Source organism: Gavialis gangeticus, unplaced genomic scaffold (genome assembly GCF_001723915.1).
Source record: "Gavialis gangeticus isolate Ggan-Ray unplaced genomic scaffold, GavGan_comp1, whole genome shotgun sequence".
Taxonomy (NCBI): Eukaryota; Metazoa; Chordata; order Crocodylia; family Gavialidae; genus Gavialis; species Gavialis gangeticus.
Genome location: NW_017729034.1, coordinates 15,058,411 through 15,080,126, shown reverse-complemented (window position 1 = coordinate 15,080,126; position 21,716 = coordinate 15,058,411). Strand labels below are relative to the sequence as shown.

Below are 21,716 nucleotides of genomic sequence, written 5' to 3'. Positions count from 1 at the left end.
GTAAGTCTGAGCAGATGCGGTGCACTTATCTTTCTTTTTGGCTTCAATTCTGAGGTCACAGGGAGCCAAAGGAGGAGAAATCCAGGGTTACATCCTCCAACATTAAGTGATTGCACAGGCAAACTTATTCTGCTTGTAAGCTATTTACTTTGAAAAAACAGCAGTTCCCAAGGAACATTAGAGTTTTACATTTAAGATTGAAAATGGAGTAAGTGATGGTTACACAACAAGGATGTGGAAAAGCTTGAGTGAGTCCAGAGAAGAGCCACCTGTATGATCAGAGACTTGCAAGGCAAGTCATACGAGGAAAGGCTGGGGGACTTTGGTCTCTTCAGCCTAAAAAAGAGAAGGCTGAGTGGGGACTTGGTAGCAGCTTACTGCTATATCAGGGGAATACATCAAGGACTCGGCGAATAACTGTTCACCAGGGCACCCTTGGGGAGAACCAGGAGTAATGGCCACAAACTCCTGGAAGACAGTTTCAGGCTTAACACTAGGAAAAATTTCTTCTCAGTTAGGGTGTTCAGACTGTGGAATAAACTCCCTCCAGAGGTGGTGCAATCACCTATCCTGGAAATCTTAAAGAAGAGATTGGACAGTCACTTCGCTGGGGTCACCTGACCCCAGTTGTCTTTCCTGCCTAGTGCAGGTGGGCTGGACCTGATGATCTTGTGAGGTCCCTTCCAGCCCGTTACAATCTATGAATCAATGAATGTATGGTTCAGGAAGGGGACTACTCTTCCAAAAATCTAAGATCCTTTCTCACTTTAGAGAAAAATTTAGAGAATCACAGATCCAAACAAGTATTAGGCTTCTAACTTGCATTTAGGTGCTTAAGTCCCCTTTTCTCTAGGCTCTTTCCATTTTTTTAGGCCTTTAATCTTTGTGTGTGTCAGACTTTTGTCTGTAAAAGGGGAATAATAATCCTTTCTTTGTCTGTCCAGTGTAATTAAACTGTAAATGCTTTGGGACCAAACTTTCCCTTACTAAGCATTTATACAACTAGTGTAATAGAGGTTTGAATAACCAGGGGGTGTGTCGACACATTCATTAATGTGCTGTAATTATGGCACATTAAGTTTAGTACCTGTAATTACAGGGTACCTGTACATGAGAGTGGAGGCTGCTCTGATGCACTGTAATTACAGCGCATCAGAGGAGACTCAGTTAATTGAGTCTACTGAAGCATGTTAATTATCATGCTTCAGCAACCTCCCCCATCTCATATCCTCATGCTTAAAAATGGTGGTGGGGGTGCTTGAACTAAAGTTTGTCAAATGACCTTTAGTTCAAGTGCCGCAGGTGCCATATTGAAGTGTGGGGAAGCTGATACAGGAGACACTGCAGCTCTTTAATTCACTGCCCCCCACATGTAAAAATTCCCACAGGTATTAACTTAATGCACTGTATTCTGTGCTCCTGCACAGTAGCACTGGAACATGGGGGTTTTTTTTGTGACACTAATGTGCAGTAGGCTAATTCTATTGCACATTAGCTCGTTAGCATGGCTTTTGCCATGACACGCTAACACACATTGGAATTAGCCTACTGCGCATTTAGTGTCTTGTGTAGACATGCCCAGGTAGTATGTGAATACAAACAAAAATATTTCTCCTTGTTCAAAAAGGGCTTGTGAATTCTTCATGCTAAGCAACAATGTTCTAGAATTCACTATTAGGGAAAGCTCACATGCCCTCCTGTTCCTCCATCGTTATTCAGGAGACATTCATTTAAAGCTATGAGGGACAGAAGAGGGTATAGATGAAATAAGAAGAAAAGGTGAAGCCAAGCCAAAAGTAACATGGAAAATTTTAGGAGGACAATGGTTTCTCCTTCTAGTGGGTTTTCCCTCTATTGTGCTCCTCTACTGGAAGGCATCTCGTTCCTGCCACTCAGAAATTGCAGAGGCTATTACCTGCCTGTTAGTGAAAAAGAATAGTCTCTCCATTAGTGTATTTCACTTATATTAGAGAAAAAAGATGTCATTAGGCAGATTTTTCCACTTAGTAGGAGTGGGCATTTTTTTGTTTAGTGTACTTTCACAAGGGCCATGAATCTCCAGTGTGGGAGTTTTTTCCAACCAATTTAACCAGGAGTTACACCTCCCTCCCCTTTCTCCCAACTCCTGGTTAATATTTTCTACGCAGGTGACTACTTTTCAGTAAGTGGGCAAAGCTGTTTCCTATAGAACTTTGTCTGAAAGGCCAGAGGCCTCAAGGAAGCAAAAATTATGTTGCATTTTCTGGGCTTAGTCCCCAAAGAATATCTCTCTTCAGCCAAATGTTCCTCCTGCCATTATGCAGGTATGCCAGGTAAACTTGCCACACAGGTAGGTGCTGGGGCCCCCGATACTGTGGGTGTGGGCAAAGGGCACAGTTGAATTGAAGTTTTCAACCAGCTAAGAAACCCACTGGACTCTATTTTTTCCCCCAGGATTTTCTCCAGCAGAAGCAACTTGTCCATGGTGACATCGCTGCCAGGAACGTCTTGCTCCAACATGACTTCACTGCCAAACTCTGTGGGCTAGGCCTAGCCTATGAAACCCACACCTATGGGGCCAGGTCCGTCACACAGATTGTGCCACTCAAGTGGCAGGCACCGGAGCGACTCCTGAAGAGACCTCCCAGCATCAAGGCAGACATGTATGATTTTCGAGGAGGGGTGAAATCTCCCAGGGCTGTCAGACCTGACTTATTTACTTTACCCTCCATGCTCGGACATCCAGTGTAGAGTGATTAATTACCAGTTCCATCGTATGACTCAGGCCCTCTCTCCTACCAATCATCTCTCTAGCTCATATCCCCCCCCACAGCCCTGTATCATTATCGTGCATTTTATAATTAGCTACCTTGCTTTTTCATTTGCTCTCAGACAAGAATGGGAATATAACACCTAACATTGTAACTGGAATTTTGTTTTTCTTGCAGATGGTCCTTTGGAATCTTACTGTATGAGATGATTACATTAGGTAAGGGACTAACTAAAACCCTAAGGGAGGAAGGGACTGAATATCTTAAGACAAAAATTAGGGCCATGGAAGACTAAAGTTAGGTATCTAAGGCTAAGAACAGACATTGCAAAGAACTCAGAAAGACCACAACAGGTCCGAATGCATGTAACACTATGGATTCCTATTTGAAATCACTGTGTTTATTTTGTGAATCATATTTGCACACTTAACAGTGCTAATAATGTGTGGCCCTGAACAGCACCCTTTCAAAGATCTCAAGTCACCCCAGGGTGCTGCAGCACCTTGGCTGAGAATTGTTCTATGCTGTCAGGCCTCTGACTGAAGTTCTGTTGTAGTACCTGTGATGGTCTCTGACCCACAGGACGCATCTACACAACATGTTTACTGCAGAGTAAACTAATGATTTCTGCAGTAAACATCTCAGCATCTACATGTACAGGGCTATTAGGCTGGAGTAAACCCTGCAGTAGTGTATGTGTAGATGCTGACCCATCTAGCTGGTATGAGGATGCTTTAGTGAGGGGGCTGCCTGCTGGGAAGCCCTGCACTAAAGCACCCTTGTGCCCCAGCCAGCCCTTCTGCAGTATATTGAGCAGCATTGGAGCTCCCCTGGGCTGGCAGGATGAACCCCTGGACTCCCTGCCACCTGGAGTTGCTCCAACCTGGCTCAATGTGCTGTGGTCCTGGATGCATGTGAAGATATGGCACCCAGGAGCAATAAAATCTGGCATGATAAGCACTAGAGTTTATTGTGTTGTATTAATATGCTTGTGTAGATACTCCCACAGAGAAGCATTTAGTGTCTGCAAGCTTGTCTATCTTTTCCTAACTAGACAGATTGTCAAATTATATTAGGTTGTTTCACCTCACAAATCAAGCACCTGAATTTCATCTTTAGCCAAATTAAATCCCTACTATTGGATGTTGCTTGTGCTCTGTGCAATCATCTTATACAGCCATCAGATGTCACCCTTGCACAACCTGTCATTCAGTCAGAGAACAGTTCTTAGAAGGGGCTGGGGAAACTTAGTTTAGAGCCTGGCTTGTCTTCTGTGTGTGTGGGGGAGGTGGGTTTTTTTGTAGGAGCTGGACTCTGGTAATTGTTTTCCATTGTGTTATTTGTTTCCATTCTCAGGGGCTCCCCCATACCCTGAGGTGCCACCTCCTGACATCTTGCAGCATCTGCAGAGACGGAACATCATGAAGCGGCCCTCCAGCTGCCAGCCAGTCATGTAAGTGTGGAGCTTATCACATGAGAGACTGAAGTAGGGACCTCCACAGGCAAAAGTCTGCATTGTTACAGCATAGGAGACAGCTCTGGCATTGGGGCTGTGACAGTTCACATCCTCTGTGGACTGGGAAGAGAACTTTTGTGGGAAAAAATATCTTTTGTATTCTCATTCCTGGCTTCTTTTTCTTTCTTGCAGGTATGGCATCATGCAAGCCTGCTGGCAATGGAATGCAACTGACCGGCCCTCCCCTGCAGAGCTGCTCCAGTACCTGCAGAAAGCAACTGAGACCAGCAATGATCATGCTGTGCTGCAGGTGCCTGAACTGGTGGTGCCTGAACTATATGCCAATGTGGCTGGCATTGATGTGGACAGTCTTACCACCGACTACACTGTTCTGTGAGAGGGAGGTCTGTGCATATAGGAAGGAATGGATCTCCTGCCTCTTTCTGGGAGTGTATGCTACCACTCTTGCTGTAACTCAGGGTGCTGGTTGGGAAACATTCCCCTCTTTTTAAAATGCAGAACATATTTTGGGTTCCTTCTGCTTGAAGCTACTTAGTAAGAACTGCGAGGGTCTCGTGGTTCACCACCGTGGACTTCAAAAACACATCCTATGGTACTCAAACTCTTCTGTATATTGTGATCAGCTACCCTGAAGGACACATGAGCCTGAAACAGTTGTTTTCATTGGCTCATGGTGGTGTTCAGTTAGGAAGCTGAACAGTTGTTTTCATTGGCTCATGGTGGTGTTCAGTTAGGAAGCTGAACAGAATGCTGCTGGATATTTGAGTGGAAGACATTTACAACCCAGAAGCACTCCCACAGCATGAAGAGCATTTAGATGGTAGAACAATTTCTGTCAACCTTGACCTTTTTCCATTTGTGCAGCTGAGGAAGAAGAAGCAGCTACCTGCAGCTCTGGCAGGTATGCAGCGAGCACATGAAGGCTGCCTACATGTATTTTCAGAATACAGATACCAAGGGTGGAAAGGAATTGTTCTTGTTCCGAGGAATGTAATTGGAAAGAAACTGAATGAAAGGGAATGAAAGGAAAACTGATGCTGACAATCATGAAACATTTCCAAAATGGAAGGGTTTTAGGACATCCTGCCAAAGGAGTGTTGGAAGCTCCATTGCTTGGATATTTAAAAGATACCCTGTAGAATAAAATTCAGCATCCAGCACTGCAGGGACCCAAGAGATAAGAAAGTGGATGGATGAGATGATAATCAAATAAGTATATTTTATCTCATTTATTGACTGAAGGGCCATCCCATTCAGACCACTTGTGACACTGCTCGTTAATTGTTCCTCAGGTGCTGTAAGCCATAGCCAAATGCAGGAAAATGTGCACTTTTATTGTGATAAGACAAAATAGCCATGTGTTACGGTTTGGAATAGAAATTGCTGTATTCATTTACTACATTTTTTTTTTTTTATGCAGGCCTATTTCTTGTTTGTGGGGTTTTGGATTCAAAGGCCCACTCCAAGGTAAAAACAGCAACTACAAAAAACTCTACCCTGCCTCAAAATCTCAGGGAAAATTTTGACTGAGAGCTAATTCTCAGGGAAGGAATGTGGCGAAGGTTTATTTCACTTTATTTGGACAGAACAGGTGACTTATTTGTATGTTTCTCCTTCCACACCCTTTCCCCCAGGAGTACTTCCAATTTCAGTCATGACACAACTACTGTGAAAAGGGCATGGGGATGATGTAGGTACAACAGAAGATTGGGCTACTGTGAAAATCACCTGTGATGGAGAATAACTTGGTGACGACATCACTGTACAGATAGAGTGGTAACAGGCCATAGTTTGCAAACATCACGTTGTGAATAGTGTGGTGAGGATATGCCTTCTGTGGGAGTAATACAATTCTGTGATTATATATATAATGTGTAATTACCATGGCAATGAGATATTATCTGTTAGAACAGCATGCAACATGTCTAATCTCTGAGCAAAGTGCCAACACCTAGATATGGTAGGTCCAGAGGGAGTGCAGTGGTGGGATTGTACCCTGCTTTCTGGACCATGCTGTAGGAACAGCAGTCTGCAAATCAGGAAAGAACCCATCCCCTGCCCACTCTTGGCGCACCCTTTCTTCCCTTCCATGCTCAATGGCACCCCCCTCTTTCCTCCCATTTCCTGGTCCCTCTCTCTACTCATGCATATGGTGCAGGAAGGGGTCAGGGAGTTCCTGCCCACCACCACTGTTCTGGCCACCCTTGCCTTGCTACAGCTGGGTTGCATGGGAAGTGGCTGGGTGGGGAGCTGGGCTTGGCTAGGGACAGTAGCAGTAGGAGGTAGTTTCCCCTTCTGGATCTAACTTATCCATTTAGGTGTTCTGTGACAACACAAATGCTCTGGAAATAACAGATGATGAAGCCATGTTCAACTACCATGTTTGACGTCATGATTCAGTATAAAATAAGTGTGACAGAAGGCTTTGACCAGAACACTTAACTTATATGGTATCTGTTGTACAAATGGACACTTATTGTATATTTCAAGCCTTGCCTACATTATAGATTCTAGTTACTGTAGCTAAACCACTGATTTTACACTTACGTACTGGTAATTTAGTTAAGATAAGGGTTAACTGCTCCTGTTTAATCCCCACTGCATTAGTGTAATTTGTGTCCACACAAGGGGTTTGTTCCAGCACAGCTATGTTAATGGCTGAAATCTTAATATATGCCTAGTTTTCTTCATGCCAACTGCACCTCCCAGGTGCCTGCGGAGAACAGGGTTAAATCTTTTCGAATAAATATATTATGGATTTGTTACCTGCTTTATATATTTTATAAAAATTGACCCACAAATTTAATCAGGAACTATTTGGGAGTTAGATTCTGTTAAACATTTAAATTCCTACAAAACTTGAAAGCTGCTCCTTTTCAAGTTAGCAGCATTTTGAGGATGCCAAAGGCAGAGTTAACTGGGTTCAACCAGGGTTTTTTCCACTGTTTCTCTCTTGCTTGCAGCCTCCAGCAATTAAGATCTAGGAAAGCTCTGATTCAGAGGCTGTATCCCTAATTTGCCATCATTTCAAAAGAAGCAGAATCAGACCCTGAGTAAAGAGACCTTCCTTGCAATATTTTCATTGTCTCTCTTTCTTTTTTTTTTTTGTTTGAGCTGGATGTAGTGTGAGGACCATCCTTTCTTCTGGTTATATGGGCACTTGCAGCCAAAAAAGGCAGAGGAGGAACATGAAAACGATTGTATTTTAGGAATAATATGACATGAACTTTAGGGTGAAAAGTTGATTTGAATGTTATCCAGTTCACTCCACATTTTTACAACTAGCCTGACTTTGAAGCAATCCTATACATTTATGGGATATGATGAACACACAGGAATTGATAGAACCCTAACTACAAATGACTATATTATTGATTAGTGTTTCAAACTTGGGTTGGACCTAGACCCCATGGCTTTCAATGGCACTGGAGGTACATCAGCACCTTTTGAGGCCAAGTATGAGGCCTGTCAGCCATGTTGAATTCCAGGAGCAGATGGGACTGGACAAAGGTTTCCTGTTGGAATGGACTTTCACCAAAAAGTGAGTTTTCAACCAAATTAAATTTTAACTAAAGGTCTGCACAACATTGAGGCCTTCTTGAAGAATCAAACAGTTGAAAAGTTTTGGCCAGAAAACCTAAATCATTTGGCTGATAATTTTTGGCCAGAAGTTCAGTTTTGTCCAAAGTTTTCAGTTTTTGGCTGAATACTTAAAGCTTCTGGTTTTTAGCTGTAAGTCATTTTTTTCTATGGCAAGCTTACCCATCTGCAGCCCATCTACAGCAGTTCAGTTTAGTGCAATTCTTCTTTGGAGCGTTTCCACCTCTACAACCTCCTCAAATATGTGGAGAGACTAGGGCTCAGTCAGATGTAGATCTCCTTGATATTGCAGTCCTAATCTTTTGGTAACTGGCCAGGATCCATCAAAACATTTGAATTAGTACTTCACTTTCCTTCAGATGCAATAGCATATTTTGCTTCCATAGTTTGATTGATATTACTTTCTGTGGTGTCCTTTACTTAATGGTGAAATTATTCAGCTGGCTCCAGAACAACTGTGGTAGAATCATATCCTGCTACAATTTCTTCCTCAGATAAGGCAATATGTAAAAAATGAAAACGAATATGGGTATTGCATGTTGGGACTGTTATGAATATTGTGTAGAAGATGTATTGGCACGGCCTGAGGATCCTTCTCTGATTGCTGGTGCACAGAAGTAGGTCACCCTGGTAAATGACCAGCAGATGTGCTGCCTTCCTTCATCAGAGGTTTGGGGGTTGCAGGGACAAGCATATACCTTAACAGGAGAGAGTTTCTGTTTGAATTGCTGTGGTGTGACCAGCTCATAGCATGCTTTGCTGACATTTTAGTGTGGTTTTTGTGTTAATGCAGACACGCAGTATGCCTGAACATTTCAGGGGTAGTAGAGTTGTTGATCAGCTGAAAGTTTTCAGTGTAAGAAATTTTAGCAAGAATATAGATGAAAATCCCTAAAAAGAACAGTTCTCTCCCAACACTGGTAAATTTCAGGAACTTACACACATCCTAAAAATAATTTGAGAACATTTTTGCATAGATGTTATGAATTTTTATTTGGGAGGGCAAAACAAGGATGTCATTGCAAAAAGGCTTCTGGATTTGCCAGATATACCCCCTCAAGTGAAGTCTCCCATGTCACGTTACACAAGAATATTCAGAGAAAAGGAACTCCTTGGTTGTAACTTTCATGTGCTTATATTTGTAAAGCTGTAAAGAGATGTCAGGATTCTGTTTTCCATTAAATGGAAGGAATTTACCTTTTTTGTGGGGGAGGGGCAATATGGGGGTTTTTCTATTTTGTGCAAGAAATCATTTCAGCTTTGAAATATCACAGAGAGAATTGCTGTTCCCTCTTTCTTACCCATACTTTGCTTTTTTCCACAGTTTTTAATTTATCTAGAAATAAAAGAAACCTCCTCCAAAAATGCATAGTTGATTGCTGCATATGAAAGCCACTACAAAGGTCCAGAATCACTGTTTACCTGGCTTTCTAGTTTTCCTCCTTAAGTTGATTAACTGTCAGAGCATGGACCAGTGTTACTGCCACTATAAGAGCCAGTTACAGAACTGAAACCATCCAGCCCTGGCATAACTAATAACACAGATGTGTGGGAGTAGAGATGAGGCCTTACTGTGGCCATGCAAAGTGTTCACAATTCCCTTATCAGGGATGTGGGGATAGAACACCCTGAGAGTGAGCAGCACTGGCAGAAAAGGGTGCATAACCACCACGGTTGGGGAGTGAGCTGCTTCAGAAGATTTCTTAAACATTCCACTAGGACCATGATAGATCATGACAGACCAGGACAGTCTATAAACTCACTAGGGGGGACCAGAAGGGTTTGGGAGAGACCTTGTTTCCCCTAGTGCCCTCTGGCATAACAAGGAATAACGGCCACAAGTTGTTGGAGAGTAGGTTTAGATTAGACATCCATAAGAACTACTTCACAGTTAGGGTGGCTAGGATCTGGAACCAACTTCCAAGGGAGGTGGTGCTGGCTCCTACCCTGGGGGTCTTTAAGAGGAGGCTTGATGCCTACCTAGCTGGGATCATTTGAGCCCAGTTTTTTTTTTTCTTCCTGCCCTGGCAGGGGGTCGGACTTGAAGATCTATAAGGTCCCTTCCAACCCGACTTCTTTGATTCTATGATCACTTTCTCTCCTGCCCTCAGCAACACCCCAGTGTAGGTGGTGATGGAAACTCCCCTGCCTCCCAAGGGCCAGTGAATTGTCTGCTGGATGCAATTCTGGGCAGATCCAGAATTTTGAACAGGGCTATGTAGGTGGTATGGTACATCATCACATCAACACAGACTTTTCTCTAATTAAGAAGACACTAGAAGCTTTACTAATACCCTTCAGGCTTAAGGCTATATTATTCAGTTTAAGTGTAGTTTATTATTCAGTTTAAGATCCAAGCAAAAACAGATATCATTGAGTTTGGGAGTGGGGTGCATGGTGACTGCCAGCTCCAGGTTGGAGCGGGCACCCAGTGCCAGGGGAGTGAAGCTGTTATCCCCAGCCTTGCCATGGACAGAACTGCTCATGTGGGTCCAGACACTCCACCATGGCCCCGAAGTGCTGTTGCCCTGTGGGGTCAGACCAACCCTCAGGATCTCAATATTGCGCTGTTAGATGGGAGGGTCACACCCCCTCCCCCCCCAGCCAGCCTAGGCACATACATACCTATCACCAATTCAACCACATACACACACCAAAAATTAGACAACAATCAGTTGTCAAAACCCACGCACAGATCCCTAATTCGTATATGATGCACACAATGACATACATATTCATCGGCTCACACACACACCACCTACCTACACACACACACAGGTGAGTTCCTAACTTGAATGGTATGGTATCTAATGTGTGCATTTGGGGTACCTGGGATACCTAAGGGAAGGTTAAGGTGAGAGAGAAAGTGTAGGGAGTGAAAGCTGCTGGAACCAGGATTAAAACCGGTAGACTAGAGAGAAACTGGGCTGAGGAACTGAGGCTGGGGGTTACTCAAGGTCAAGTGGCCCCAGGGTTACTCAAAGTCACTAGTGCAAGGGAAAAAGCTTGGTGGCAAGGAAGAGATAGACAGGAAAGAAACTGAGGCAGAAACCTGGGAGCTTGGGGCTGGAAACTGAAGCAGACAGTTGGGAGTTTGTTGGGCAGATAAGTGGTGGCAAGGAGGAAACAGTCAGAAAACAGACAAACCCCCAACTCGGGGTTTCAAAATAACAGGTTTATTAAACAAACAACACACTACACAGCCCCATGAATTTATTGGTTCACACATGCACATGCACAAGCACACACAATGGCAGCAGGAGAAAGAGACTTAATGGAAGGGCTGGAGTCCAGATAGGGAAGAGAAACAGAGTCCAAGTCCTTGGTTGAAGAGAGGGTGGAGGTGACAGCTACCTATCCAGGCTGGAAAAGGGTCCTTGTCCAGCAGGTGTTGTCCAGACTGGGGTTGCCAGCAGAGCCTCTGGGTGGACAGGTGATATGGTGTGGTGCTGGTCCAGATGGAGAGAGCGTCCTAAGGGGTAGTGAAGACTGACTCCTTTTTATGGGGCAGACTACCTCTGATCTCCTATGGGGAGGGCCTGTCCAAGCAAGGCCAGTCCTGTTCCAGAGGGCTCCAGGTGTTCTTACTGAGCATGTGTAGCCTTGGCACAATGGTGGGTTGCCTCATCTTTTGTTTCTTGAATGCTGAGAGTGGTTCCAAGGGCTGGGTCATTGGTCCAGGTATTGGTTTTGATGGTTCGGTCATTCAGAAGGAGCTATTTTTAGACCTACTGTCATGGTCTCTCAAGCACCCTCATTCATTCCCATTCATTCAGGAACCAAGTTACACTGGGGGGGTAGGTATGAGTCATAGGTTACACAACAGGGCATGGGGACAAGATGGAGACTTGATGAACAAAATGGAAACTTGACATGACTTATGCTAACTTATATATGTAGGCTGAAATCATATAGTATCAGTAAAACAGTAATATAGAACAGTATAAGTATACACATAATAATTATACAATATAAAGAAGGAGAAAAAGCAAAACAAATACAACTTGCTACCAAAAGAAATGCTGTAGCTTATCCTATGTCTTAGCTCACTTACACTTATCTATAGGGAATAGAGAGGGAGAGAAATAGTTGGGGAAGGGAATGCATTTTAATATAAAAAAAGAAAAACTGGGGGTTTTGCTACAGTGCCCCTCACTCCCTTTATGCCTATGACTCCCCCCCACTCAGCCCCTAGAAGCCCCTTCCCCTCAGAATCCTTCCCAATTGTTCCCTTCCCCACAATGCCTCACTGTCCTTGACTAGTGGAAACAAAAAATCCCCTAGAAAAAAAGTCATCTAGTACAGTTTCTTAGGTAGTGACACACCTTTATTGCATACACTGCGGAGATAAGCAGGGAAAACATTATCAGGATAGCAGAAAGGATAACTGTAGAAGAAAGGGTAGCTTGATTAGCGGGAGATCAAGGGTTGTTATCTATGCAGTAAAGAGATTAGCAGGGATCAAGTAGATAATAATGGGCCATGGAATCAACTGATTCCCTCAGCTCCACCTGAATAGAAATATGGCTGTCCCTACTGGACAGTTTGTTTCTAACTTTGACTGGAGCATGAATTAATAGGGAGTGTAATTGCACCACCAATCCTGCCCCTCCCCCTGTCCTTCCCAGTCTGTCTCTGCATGCAATGGGAAGATATACTGTCCATCTCAGGGCTATAACATGCTTTATACTTTCATGCAATAGCTAAGGCTGAGGGCATTCAGGGGAAGCCCAGGGAATTTTGGTGAAGCAGCTGAGAGCAAAATTGAACCCTTCATGCCTGGATAGTTTTGCCTCCCAGGCCATCCTGGGGAAGTTATTTGGTACCAAAGCTGTCAGGCTTTCCTATGGATGTTTCAGTCCTTTAATATCAACATTATACAGTAATGCCACTTCAAACTCCCATGGAAGGAAGAGCCATGCTGGAAGCATCTGGCCCTTTATTCCAGCTGAAGGATGAAGTTTGAGCAGAGCAAGAAGAGGCTGCTGACCCACATTCCAAACCCATCAACATTTACAAAACATCATGAACAGTTTTGGGTTTTTTTAAAAAATCTGTATAGAACAACATCTGGTGTATAATATTCCAAGACAATCATCCTATGATTACCTCACCTATTCTGTCTTCCAATCTCCCTGTCATCTTGTTCCATAGTGCTTTGTCTTCTTTTCTAATGCAGATCAATCTAGTTAGGCATTAACTCTTTTTCTTTTCTCCCAGTTTATACATCTAATTTTCCAACAGTTTTCAGCATGACTTTTTTAATCTCAAAAGTAAGAACTTAAACCATTTCTCATAAAATTGAAAATGAAAGACTTTTGCTACCGTATTTATGCAAATCTAAGATGAAGTCCCCCCATTCAACACAGGGGGAAAAAGCCCCTCATTTTAGATTGGAATATAAGGTGTATGTGAGGAAGCAGTGGCTGGAGTTCCAACCCTAAGTTCAGAGTTGGAGTTAGAGTTGCTGCTCCCCTGCCATCTGGGGCAAGTGGCAGGGGGTAAGGTGTGTGTGTTGGGGGGATGAGCACCGCAGGGAGGACAAAGACACTGAAGGGGGCAGGTGGCAGAGGGGGGCAAAATGCAGGGGGATGAGCATTTAGACAAAGAGGCATCACAGGGGGAGAAGGCCTGGGGCATGCAGGTACCAGGAGAGGCAGGCAGAAGGAGATGCAAGTGGTGGGGGGCAGGTGGCTTCTTGACTTCCCTGCCACCTACCCCTTACCACCTATTCCCCTGCTGCTGCTTTCCCTGCTGCAGTGCTGATGGTGGTTACAATTTAAATCAGCCCTCCAATAATTAGATTCTCTACATGGAAAATAAATATAAAATTTATAATTTTCCATGTAGAGAACCTAATTATTGGGGGTGGGGGATGACACATGTTGCCTTACATTCAAAGTCATCTTGTATTTGGGAAAATAAAGTATTATTTTGTTGGATTAGAAATATGGAACACAAAGTTTAGTTAGCATTATTATCGTTAATCCCTTCTGCAACCATATTTGAACACACAAATCACATTCACTTAATGTGATAATTTTTAATTCTTTTGTAAACCTGCTTTAATATGCCAGGAGATTTACTTACAAGTGAGAAGATAACACTGTACCATCCTCTCACCCTCACCTCATAATGATTGTTTTACCTGATAATCCAATCTCGTAATGGTAATGAAGACCTTGGAAAACAAGAGTGTTTTAAATAACTTTTGGATTGTGAAATGCTGCTCAAGAACAAGAGAAAAATCTGAGTTTCTCCCTCATGGATTTTTCACTGGGAATAAGAGGGTCATCCTGATCAGTCTGTCTTATGAGAGGTTCTTGCCTGTGAGATGTAGCAGTCCTGGAGTTTAATATGGCTAATTCATGTTACAGGTCAAGGATTAATTTACTTTGTCTGGAAAAACTGTTGCCCTCAGCATTTGTCATGCCAACCACAGAGGAATAGCTAAATTCTATTTCACAACCACACATCTCTTTTGGTGGCATGCACAGACATGTAATCAAAGTTTTTGGCGCTTATGCACAGTTTCAGATTTATTTCCCTCTGTGGCAAAAAGGACTGTGCTCTGTGCATGCCTGCACAGAATAAGAGAAAGAGAGTGGTGCGCCCACACTTTAGCTCAATAGCTCAGTGACTTTTAATGGAGACCCTAGGCCACAAAGGCATGTTATCTGGTCTGTGGGGCTCCCTTGGAGAGCCTAGGCACTGAGCCACTAGGCTCTGAGCAGCTCCCAGCACCAGATAATCTCTGCAGCTCCCAGGGTGAGGATGGCATCCCAAAAGTCAAGTCACTAAGTGGGACTGAGCTCAGAGGATTGCATGGAGACACAGCTCCAGGGCAGGGAGGCAAACAGCAGGAAGAAACAAAATTGCTGCCTGGAGGAGAATCCGAACACAGGTGTAACTTGCATCAAAGAGAATTGAAGACATTCTGATACCACAGAATAACTGTGGAGCTTTTAATTGTGTAAATGGAATCAGAATACCACAATCCCCTCTTTATTCTGCTTCCAGGTTGATTTTTTTAAGGAGCCAGGACTCCTTCCCCCTGCCCCCTCCCCCCCATCCTCCCCACCAATCCAGGTCATCAGGTATTCTTCTTCCCCCATTCTACCCTTCTGCTCCTTGCCCTTCCCCTCCTTTACTTCCAATCATCTACACAAGACTGCATGAATTTCTGCACCTGCACAAGCTGAGATAGAACCGCCGAAGGATCCCCCCGTGCTATGTTGGGGCAGGAGTCTGAACCTGTGACAAAGTAGAGCTTGCCTTATAATAGATGTGGGTGAAGTGTGTAATTAGGTTTTCACAGTCATGTTCCATACCTCAATGTCACTTTCTTCTACACTGTGATACCCTGGCTCCTAGAGAAGAGACTACAAAGAGTACATTGGGCCAATTTGCATATGAAGACAACAGCAGAGCAACAACAAATGGAGTCCCCAGTAAATGAAGATGTATCTGGAGGGACATGAAAACACCTGATGCTATAGTTTTTTTGTATATTGTTTTCTTGTCTTTCTTCTTAAATCTATCTGTATTTCAGGAAGTCACCTGCAAACACATGATCCACAGTACAGGTCATCTATGTTGTCCAGTGACACCCATCACTGTGATGAAAAGAAGTGGGCTGAATACAAAGTCCTTGTGAATACTAATTTTCACTGTCTAAGGCTGAACCATGAATGATGAACAGGATGAACATGAGTTGTCAATGTGATGAAGTAGTCGGCAGAGCCAATTGCACCTTGTCATGCATCCATAGGTGCTTCACAAGTAGGTCCAGGGAGGTGATTCTCCCACTCTACAATGCTCCGGTCAGGCCCAGCTGGAGTACTGTGTCCAGTACTGGATGCTGCAATTCAAGTGGGATGTGGACAACCTGGAGAGGGTCCAAACAAGAGCCACTCATCTGATTGGAGGCCTGCAGGGAAGGCCAAGGGACCTTAACCTTTTCAGCCTCTCCAAGAGAAGGTTGAGAGGGAAACTTGTGGTGGTGTATAAATTCATAAGGAGAGAGCAACATGAAGTAGGCAATAAGCTGTTTACCAGGGCATCCCCTGGAACAAGGAACAATGGCCATAAGCTATTGGAGAGAAAGTTTAGACCAGATATTAGAAAGAAGTTCTTCACTGTCAGGGTTGTCAGGATCTGGAATGGGCTCCCAAGGGAGGTGGTGCTTGCCCCATCCATGGGGGTCTTCAAGAGGAGACTAGACAGGCACCTGGCTGGCCCAGGTTTGGTGCCCCTTCTCTTGCCTGCCAGGGCAGGGGGGTCAAACTAGATGGCCCACTGAGGTCCCTTCCAACCCTAGAATCTATGAAGACAAGTGGGCTGAATACAAAGTCCTTGTGAATACCAATTTTCACTGTCAAAGGCTCTTTTTTAAAAGGTGCTTATTCAGACTCTGTGGAGGTTTCAGATGCATATCTTTTACTAGTCAGGTGTACTATTTGGTGCTTTCTTCTCCATCCAGCTTCACTGAAGAACTTGCTTTAGGACCTCCTCAAATCCTTCTAGAACTACAACCCTCAACCCCTCCCCCCCCAAACAAACCAAAAACAACATATGGCAGTGTCACAGAAGCGAGTGTTGGGGTGCACCCAGAGCCCCAGATTTCTTCCTGTTCTTTTTGTCTCAAGGAACAGCCTAAGGTTTGCATCTCAGACAACTGCTTGTCCCTGCAAGCCTGCGCTCCACTGCCAGCCTTTGAAAGTCTCGATGCAAGCTTCCATCTCCACTTACACCAGATTCCACAGTCGCAGCAAGGAAATATTTGCCAGTTCCAGGGAGTTGCCCTTTGGGGTTGTGTAATATTTGCAGGTTCCCCCTTCTGTATGAGAGGCACATCTGCACTATCACTGTTCTTAGATCACACGCCACCACAGGAAACCAGTAAGGAAACAAAACAGCAAGGAGATTTATTACACAGAAGAAAAGAATTGTACAAGGAAAAATTGACCAGAGAGCTTGGAGGCAGAACAAAACCAGTCATCTGACTAGCAACACAGCCCTTCAGACAGCCCAGACAGGATTTTCAGAGACCAAACTTCCTCCTGACTGCCAGCTCTGCCAGCGGGGGACCAGTATTCCCCCACAAGGCATGGGAAAAATCTAAAGACATCATTTATCTAATACCTTCAAGTCAGCCCTTCCCCCCATCATCACTGTACTATCTATTTTATGGGGAGTATGAGGATCCTCCAGAAACCTTTTAAAAAATCTTTTTGGGATGTCTAGAATTCCCCCAGGTAATTGTCCATCTCCTTAAGTTGTACTTGTTATTGTGAGGGTGATGTTTCTTCTTACAGACAGATTGATACTCTGAATATTTTTGGTGACCAACCCAACAATAGCCCCTTCTGTCACATGGTCAAACTTGGGACAAATATCTCTGCATGAGATACTAGGCCTCAACATCATTCCTGTTTTGGGGGTGATTTGTCACAATCATAATTTTGGGGGCTTATTCTTCTCTGTATTTTTTTTTAAAGTGTCTGAGGATGGTTTGCATACTTTTGTTGTGCAAACATTTACATGATTCCCAACGTAAACCCAAAGATTTCAAATAGGAATCCAGCGTCAAAACCATTGTTACCTATTGTGGCCTCTCTGAATTCTCTGCAACAGAAACACCGCTGTATCATTTTTCCAAAGTCAAGAAATGAGTGAAAGCTAAAAGCTCGCATTTTCTGAGGCATGCCTCGAATCTAATGAGGCGTGCCTCAAGTTTAGAAGATCTTGAAAACCACTAATCTGTTTAATTCTATGTAACCATTTCCTTTTTTCAAAATTTAAAAATATCCTGTTGATTGTAATTGGAATAACAAATGTTTGGCTGGGTTCTATATTTACTTACTGCACTTACAGCTTAAGAGATGTCTTAAAGTTTTCATATCATAATTCTTTTACTTTATTTACTTTTGTTGGACAGGTCTCTTGGACCTACCATGCTCCCTCAGACTATATGTTGGCCCCCAGATATAGTTAAACCTGCAGTTGTTATAAAGCTATCCTTTTATGTGCACTGTTGATATGAATTACTTTCTCTCCTATATAAATTTTTATTGTCACCCAACTGAAATGGACTGTTTTCACTTTCCAGAGTCCTCATTACAAGCTTTTATCACAAATAAACCCATTTCCAGTTCTTTCCTTGGTAAGTTCTTTGTTTGCCTGGTAAGATAAATGTCCACCTGTAAGGAAGCCCACTATCTTCTCTCTTCTTAAATTGGGATCATTATTTCAGTCCCTTTCTCCTCATTATCTACCTTATGGTCAAGTTAATTGAGTCAGAAAGTTCCCCTGCACTCTAACTTCATGGTACGCACCTGAGATGCTTCCACAAGGGGAGTGTGAATAAACCATAGCATAGCCAGGTATCATCAGGACCCTCCCACATGGAACATCTCTTCGTAAAATTCTATGGGTAAAACTAACCAACACCCTTCATCAGACATCGGAGAAAAGATTATAAAAGTTCTCCTGGGTAGAAACGAAAGTTCATGTTTTATAGGAGAGTTGAAGGTGGTAAAAATCTCCTGTTTAGAAAAAGTTTGGACTAGGTGATTTATCAGTTAAGGCTGCAGATGTTGGCATTCTGGTGACTGTTTTCAAGATGGGAGTGGACCTGCTCTTCTCTCCAAAAGGCCAAGAAAGTTCAGGACATCAGCACAAGACTATTCAGAAGGATGGGAAATGGCTGGTTGGCTTTACCAGCTATGTCACTATCATGGCTTCACTATCAATGGCATATAGCCCTTAGTGGATGATATTGCCACAGGCTGACAGTTGCAATGAGACTCACCTGGCGGTACAGCAGCTCTTAAATACAGCAGCATCATCTGTTCAGTGTCCCAAAAATCAGTAGAAGGCAAACAATGTAAGAGGCAGATCAACCAACATGCAGAAAATGTGGGATAGCAGTGGGAGGACTGCCAAAGAGTAATGATGAATTGCAAAGATGTGTCCGCATCTACTTCATCATGGAACAATTGAGTATGATATTGAATGATTCATGTCCAAAGTGGATTTATTAATTCCAACAGTTGGAATATGGCGCATAACCTGAAGCATAAGGATTTATACCCCAGAAATTTTTGTTCCTCTCTGATGCCACTTTGGACATTACTATCCATACCAGTGTCTAATTCTCTTATGTCTTTCACTAGGGATGAGTTTGAGACTATTCAGTGAGACAAGTGTTTGCTTCAATGTTGTCCTAAAAATGTCTGGACAGAACCTGAGTGCTCGCTCTAAAGGCATTGCATTTTCATAGCTGCAGTATTTAAATGGTCAGCTTGAACACTGACTGAATACTGTAGGGTAGCTGAACTTCACTGCCAGTGTATAGGGCTTCCCAGAGTAGAAATCAGCAGCTTCCATTTAATTGTCAAAGCTGTTTGTAGTGGAAACAGGGTTCTTTTCTAACGAACAAAGGTCTGTGCAAGATAGGAGAAAATGTGGGAAGATCCTTAAATTTCACACTTTTGTGTATGGTGTTTTCCTTGCAGCAGGATCTGTCAAGTGCATAGAGTGTAATCAGTCTTGGCAGTGCCATTTGATGCCTTTACCTATGACTTAACAGGAGATCAAGGCATAAGCCTAAAGTCATAGGGGACAGGTAAAATGTTTAATCAGAGATCCTAGATATCCAGCCCGGATCCAGCTATGCAGGCATGTGCTGTTTGTGGTGTCACAAACCACTTTGCAGTGCCACAAACTGCATGCCTGTGTGCCCCATGCTGCAAATTTGTGGCATGGGGGAAAAATTTGGTAATAGGAAATCCTGGCAGCAGCAAAAAACCCTGCAGCAAAAAAAAGCAGTGTGGCACATGGCGTAGGAGTGTACGCCAGCAGATACAGAGGCTCAGTCCTTCCAGGAGATGCTCTGGCTGCTGGCCAGAATGTCTCTCCTCCTCTAGTTCTGACCCAGCTCCTCCAGCATCCTGGGAGGTTGGAGAAGTGGTGAAACAGCAGTTTCCCTGAAATGGGACATTTTGCCCAGCATCAAAGCACATGTGCAAGGGCATGTGTAGTGACAAAAAATTGTGCCACTACTTTTTTTTGCCACTGCAAGCGCATGCCCCCTGCGTGCAGGGAAGCTTGGAGGCTTTCTGGAGGATATCTATGCTTTTAAGAACAGAACAGCTATCCTGGGAAAGGCCCTCCCTTTTTGTACTTGAAAGCAACCAGGAGGTCCAAAATTCCTGATTGAGTAGAAGAGCTGGAGGTGGGTAAGATCAGGAGCATGTTGCTTGCAGGGGCTACAGGGGACTGTGAAGGGAAAATGACATCAGGAAGTGAGGAGTGCAGCCTGCAGAGGCTGGGGGAAGCAGCTGAGAGACTGAAGAAGAAAGGATCAGAGGGGTCTCAACAATGAAAGGAAGTTTGAGCAAAGACAAGAAGGAAGGTAGGATGACAGGAAGAGCCTGGCAAATCTGTCAGTGGGGACTCAGTATTGCCTAGATGTCTAGGGACATGGAAGTGAGTCTAGTCACAATAAATTGTAGCACCCTTATTACATTTTAGTTTTTTCAAAAACAACATTTATTAAATTATCATAATCATGAATTGTTGTTCACCTTTTTGTTTCAGGCTCCATGAGCTGAGTGATGCAGTAGAGACCAGAACCCACCCCTCACACATATCTAAACAGGCAAATGATGAAAGCTTTCATCCCAAGTTCTCCCCAGGGGTCTTCCATCCTAAAGGCTGCATCAGAAGGATTATGTCCGAGTTGGTCCCGGTGTCTCTCACAGGCAGCACCTGCTAGAATCTCCTCAAGGACCTGAGGTAGAGGTTGTCTCTGTCTTCTCAACCTACAACCTACCTTCTACCAATAGGCTGGTGGCAAGTCTGAGTTTAGGTCCTGTAACAGGGGGCCTTCTCAGGGCCGATTTGCCTATGGCCCACCCACCTGTTTCTGGGCCAACCATGTCTTGATGACATTTAATTAAGTTGTTAATTGGGTGGGAGGCTGCCCATTTTCTTGCCCTGATGCCGGGGGACTCTATCTGCAGCTACATACCTCCCCTACACTGCAGCCCATGCCTCACAGATGGCATCCTCTGTTGTCAACATCACTGGCCCCACTCTGGGTCCCAGAATCCTCCTGTTTGAACCCCACCTGGATCCCTCCACTCAGGCAGCCTACTCTGCCTTCATTCTAGGTTGCATAGCTCCCTGAGCTGTTCCCCCTTATGGGTGTGGTTCCCCCCAGGACCTTTGGCTACACTGGCCCTGGTCTCACCTCCAGGCCAGTCTGAACTCCAGGCCCTCAGCTCTGGGCGTCCCTCCCGGTGGGCTCCTGGCCCTTCAACCCTCCTGGTCCTGGCCCCAGCATTGACCAGGGGAACTCAGTGCCCAAGATGAGTGGTCATTCCTTAAGGAGACGATACTCAGGACCCAAGGGGTGACCATCCCAACAAGCAGCAAGGGGGGCAAGAGTGCCCAAAAGCCCCCCTGGCTCATCAAGGACGTCCAGGAATGCCTGATTGCCAAAAAGGCAACGTACAACTGGTGGCAGGGGGGTGCTATCTCCAAAGAGGAGTATACTTCCTCTGCTCGGGCCTGTAGGGGGGCTGTCAGGACATAGAGCTAGGACTAGCATCCAAGATCAAAGATAATAAAAAGTCCTTTTTCAAATATATAGGGAGGATGAAGAAAGCACCAGGAAATGCGGGACCCCTGCGAGATTCTCTGGGCAATCTGGTGGTTGCACGAGAGGAGAAAGCAGACCTCTTTAACCAATTCTTCACCTCCATTTTCTTGTGCAGGGACTGGGGCTTCCCCACCGTGATGCAAGATGGACTTGAGGGGAATGCCTCCAGACCTCAGGTTGGGGAGGACTGGGTTAGAGAGCTTCTGGAGGGGCTGGATGT

General features: G+C 44.2%; 1 protein-coding gene across 2 annotated transcripts in view; it reads left to right on the top strand.

Moving 5' to 3' along the window:
* Positions 1-6,990, top strand: part of STYK1 (serine/threonine/tyrosine kinase 1) — a 17,541-nt gene extending 10,551 nt beyond the window's left edge. Inside the window, exons 6-10 of one of the 2 annotated variants that reach the window (XR_002099475.1) lie at positions 2,434-2,642; positions 2,928-2,968; positions 4,107-4,203; positions 4,399-4,926; positions 4,974-6,990. Coding sequence is in view for 1 of the 2 variants with exons in the window: in XM_019527646.1 (XP_019383191.1) it covers positions 2,434-2,642; positions 2,928-2,968; positions 4,107-4,203; positions 4,399-4,603 (552 nt within the window). In the remaining variant the exon portion in view is untranslated. The remainder of the gene's footprint in view (positions 1-2,433; positions 2,643-2,927; positions 2,969-4,106; positions 4,204-4,398; positions 4,927-4,973) is intronic. The other variant, XM_019527646.1, reaches the window with a different exon arrangement.
* The last annotated feature ends 14,726 nt before the right edge of the window (positions 6,991-21,716 follow it).